This window comes from Trachymyrmex cornetzi, unplaced genomic scaffold, assembly GCF_001594075.2.
Source record: "Trachymyrmex cornetzi isolate Tcor2-1 unplaced genomic scaffold, Tcor1.1 scaffold302, whole genome shotgun sequence".
In the NCBI taxonomy this organism is placed as follows: Eukaryota; Metazoa; Arthropoda; class Insecta; order Hymenoptera; family Formicidae; genus Trachymyrmex; species Trachymyrmex cornetzi.
The window spans coordinates 548,437-553,207 of NW_017297714.1; the positions used below are offsets into that span (position 1 = coordinate 548,437).

At 33.1% G+C, this 4,771-nt stretch overlaps 1 protein-coding gene across 1 annotated transcript in view; it reads right to left on the reverse strand.

Annotated features, from left to right (window-relative positions):
- LOC108762483 (uncharacterized) overlaps positions 1-1,600 on the reverse strand; it is a 12,351-nt gene extending 10,751 nt beyond the window's left edge. The window contains exons 1-2 of the mRNA XM_018509503.1: positions 1,117-1,600; positions 118-228 (exon numbers count right to left, since the gene is read on the reverse strand). Of these exons, the coding sequence (XP_018365005.1) occupies positions 118-228; positions 1,117-1,532 (527 nt within the window). The 5' untranslated portion in view covers positions 1,533-1,600. The remainder of the gene's footprint in view (positions 1-117; positions 229-1,116) is intronic.
- Between the last annotated feature and the right edge of the window lie 3,171 nt (positions 1,601-4,771).

A 4,771-nucleotide genomic window follows, 5' to 3' on the forward strand; every position in this document is an offset into this window, starting at 1 on the left:
TATATATATATATAATATATTAATATATTAATACATTATAATATATATTTATAAATAACTTATATATTTGTGATTTATGTACTATTCTATCTTTTAACGTGAGAAACATTATCTCACCTAGTTGTAGCGTACTCGCGTAGCCCAGCATGTAAGTGCATCGCATTAAAAGTACCAATACAACCTCGTAATCTCATATCTTTTCCTATTGTCCACGTCACAAATAAAGGGCTGAAAAGACGTATCTGTATTAAAAATCTCATGTTCAAATACATTTTTTTCTTATTTTTATTAGACAGCGAACCATCAGGGATGGAAAGAGGAAAGCAAAATGTGCCAGAGTACATAAATTCTTTTCTATTTAGTAAGATTTCAGTCTTGTACAGGTATAATACAAAATAAATAAATACGAGATTCTTTCACGAAGTATAATAAAAATAAATATAATACAAAAGCAACAACAAAAACAATTTTTATTATCTTTCGCTATAAATTTTTCCAAGGATAAAATAATATATATAATGTGAGAATATTTAGATAAACAAAAGCGATTTTCATAAATAACGTTTCTCCAAATATGCCGTAGCAACAAACGTAGCGTCCTAAGATGGCCTACATAGTTGGCATAGCATTGTACAATGGGGGAAATAGAAGCACGCCGCGATAATGCGTGCATCGCGCGCCGATAGATACCTAATCCGCACACGCGAGGACCAAACAATGCACCAACAATGCAGCCTAGCTGATTTAGCAGATAAATTTCTAGATCAGCGGAAAACTAAGATCAGAGATCATCGGTTCGGAATTCGAAATTCATAACACACAAACTAAATATAAAAATAAGAATCAAACATAACAATTGGTAGAATATAATATTTATTCTGTATACCTCTGTAATATCGGAATTCAATGTTATAAAAATATCACCGCAGTTTCGATCAAGCTTCGCGTGACAGAGACGACCTGTCATCGGAGACAAGTGAAAAAACAACAGCTGACGCGACGCTCGAGTGAGAAGGACAGATGGACAGACGGATGCGGAGGAGGAAGAGAGAGGGGGGAGGGAGGGGGAGAGAGAGAGACCAGAGAGAAACAGAGGGTACCGTAAAAACTACTCACAACGCTTCATTGCTGAAGTTAGGCGCCTTCGGCGGGTCCAGCTGGTGCAACTGGCAATAGAGCACGTCGAAGCAAAAAAAGCCCATCTCTGGTTGGGCGATCGTCGCGGGTTTCCTTGATTGAGGAGTACCGTGTCGTATGGCGGTACCGTCGCACGGCGACAGGCTCGGCGCCGCGCCGCCGCCACCGCCCAGCCTTTGCTTCTTCGCGCCACAGCAACCAGCAGCCATGTTCCTCTTCGAGAGGTCACCAGCGGGCACCGGCGTCCTAGCCCTTCTTCTAACACCTCGTCTACGATCTTCCTCGTCGTACCGTATCCAACGTCGACGTCGTCGCCGACGCGTGCCGGATCGCGCCCGCGCTCCGCTAGATGTCGAGCTGACGGTAGCGTGAACAGCTGTTTCATTACCCGCCATTTGTAGTACGGCGTCCGCGTCATCGCGTCATTGATAATTAGCGGTCATCCCCGCCACACGCTGTTACCACTGCGCCTCGTCGTGTTACTTGCCCGGATTGTTCTGCGGATCATGCGCGAACAAAATCAGTGGATGGTAGCGTCCTCTGAGTCGTTTTAAATTTCCTATCAGAGAGATGTCCATGATTTTTAATTTTTCTAATAAAAAGTAGTATAGGTGCGTTCCGTATCGCGCATGATGTGCATGATGCATCCATTGTCCTTATTTAACATTTGGTGAGCAACAAAGATAAACGATGCATTATGCGCATCATGCGAGTAACGGAACGCACTCTATATTGTACCAATTCATTCGTTTTGCTGCATCATTAAACATGCGAATTTTTTATGTGGAAATTGAAATAGCAAAAATTTGAGTTTAAGTGTCAGAATTTCGAAAAATTGCAGATATTGAGGATAGGGGAGGAGAGGAGAAGAATTCAAAGATGACGAGTCTAAAATGTGATCTAATATACTTGTTTGATAGAGAATAAGAATAATTAAATTAAAGGACTCTTTTAATTTAATTATTCTTATTCTCTTTTAAATAATAATAATATCAAGAATATAGAAGGGCAAATTAGAATCAAGTTCGAATATAATATATGTGTAAAACGTTAAAAATTTTTTACATTCCAATAAATTGATATAAAAATATATAAATATAATTTAAAAAACTTAATGTTACATATATTGTGTTACATTACATACATGTTTCGGCATCATAATTGTACCATCATCAGATGTTTAGCATTCGCAGAATAGAAACGCAGTAAAAAAGTCAGTATTAAACGTTATAAAGGATGTATTGAACTAATCTTATAAATATATGTAATCCGCCTCTTATGTAAATCAGATGCAACATCATAGATGGAGGGTGAAAACGAAATTGCTCGCAATCGGTTGGACGATCGGTTGATAGAAAATTTTCACGATTATCGTTATGGTCCTACATTCTTCCAACATATGATGTAAATAAGATGCGTGTCAAGTTGCTTATATCAGTCATTATACTTATGAGATCAATAAATATATGTGAAATTGTTAAAACTGTTAATCACCAAGTTAGAGATTAAAATTATATAAGTATATAAAATTACTAGTCCAAAGTCAACGATTAAAAATGTATAAATGTATAAAATTATCAGGGAATGGAAAGTTACTTTTTAAAAGTAACAAGTTACAGTTACTCGTTATCGAGTAGAAAAAGTAACAAGTTACCGTTACTAGTTACCGATTTTTAAAAGTAACTCGTTACAGTTACCATTACTTGAGAAAGTAACTTTTCGTTACTTTTCCGTTACTTTTTTCTAAATCGACGACCAACAATCACAGCCTACAGGCGTCTCTAGTCTCAAGCACATTGTAAAAAATTGTGTAAAACTATTATGCTGGATAATTTTGAGATCCACTATAATAGTTGTAAACGTCTACACATTTGTAAATTTGCAATATGCAAATAAAAATAATTTCTTGGTTTGGAACTAAGCAGATTGTGGAAGTACAATTACAATGTGTATGTGTAGCTACAGGAACAATAATATGACAATACATTTCGCACTATATATTATTATACATTTAACAACAACGCGAAAAATTTCTTTTATGTTGCGTAATATTATTAAAATTTGGATAATTACAGAAAATATTCAAAATATCCTATTTACATAATTTCCAATATAAAATAAGATATATTTACACAATAAAAACAAATTTACATAATATATTTTTGTGCAATTACATAATTTCTGTAAAACTGCATGATTTTTTATATTTACAGAACTAATCATGTAATCTATTTTACATTTATTATATGTGTAAATTTACGAAATTTTTTTACGGTGTAAGTGGCTTGTGTCGTATCGTGTCCAATCATGTGCAAAGTAACGATAAAAGTAACTGTAAAATTCGTTACCGTTACCAAAAAAATGTAACTTCGTTACCGTTACAGTTACCAAAGAAAAAAAGTAACGCAGTTACTAGTAAAGTTACCAAAAAAGTAACTTGTAACTGTAACTTCGTTACAAGTAACGAGTTACTTCCATTCCCTGAAAATTATTAGTCAGGAAGTTAAAATTAAGATGTGTAAATTTATGTGATGTGACTGCTGTGACAGTCCGATACTGACAGTCCGAAACATGTAATGTAACACAATGTATAACATTAAGTTTTTTAAATTATATTTATAAATTTTTATATCAATTTATCGGAATGTAAAAAATTTTTAACGTTTTACACATGTATTATATTCGAATTTGCCCTTCTATATTCTTGATATTATTAGAACAAGAATAGTAATTACTCTTTAATCCAATTAAAGCTGTGCGGTATATTTCAAAATTATGTTTATGTGGACTTTTTACGTATATTTTACGTACATTTACACGAATTTTTTTCACGTAGATATAAAATAATCAACGTAAAATGTGTAAATTATTATAAATTAAATAACATAAATTTAAGTAATCAATTTTATGATTGTTAATGTATTTGATTTTAGTATTGATAAATAAAAATATATAAGCAAAAAATATATAAACTATTGCAATTCAGTGCTACGATAAAGAGCAAGGTTTCGATAATCCACACCCATGCATAGATTGTTTACACAGATGATATGTAAAACATAGTTTACATTGTGTGTACGTAGATGTTATAAATTATTATATTTAACGCGTGAACTCCACTTTAATCAACATCCGATAATGTAAAGTATATTTTAACATGATAAAATGATAGTTTGATAGTTGATTGATTGCTATACGTGATTGATTTAACTTTCTTATATTTTCAAATAAAATATAGTAAGTCTTCACAACATACAGGGTCATCGAAAAGTATCGGACCCCTCTAATATCTTCAGTTAGAATGCATTTTGGAGAAAATGTCTAATAGCAAAGTTGTATGGTTTCAAGCGAGGAGTAAGATGATGACCTTGATTTTGATTTTGACCATGTCCTTTAAGGTCATTTCAAGGTCAACCATATTTTTTTAAATGAAACCCCCTACATTTTATTGCATATTTTTATAGCTTATCTCGAGAGCTTTCCAAAACACTATAATAAAACATTTTTTCATTAAGTATTTTTTGAGTTATAAAGGTTTGAAGTTAACAATTTTTTGACACAAAATGTAAAATATCTTGTAAAATATTATTTAGTTTTCAGTAATCATAACCTTAATACTTTTGTGCGCGGAATA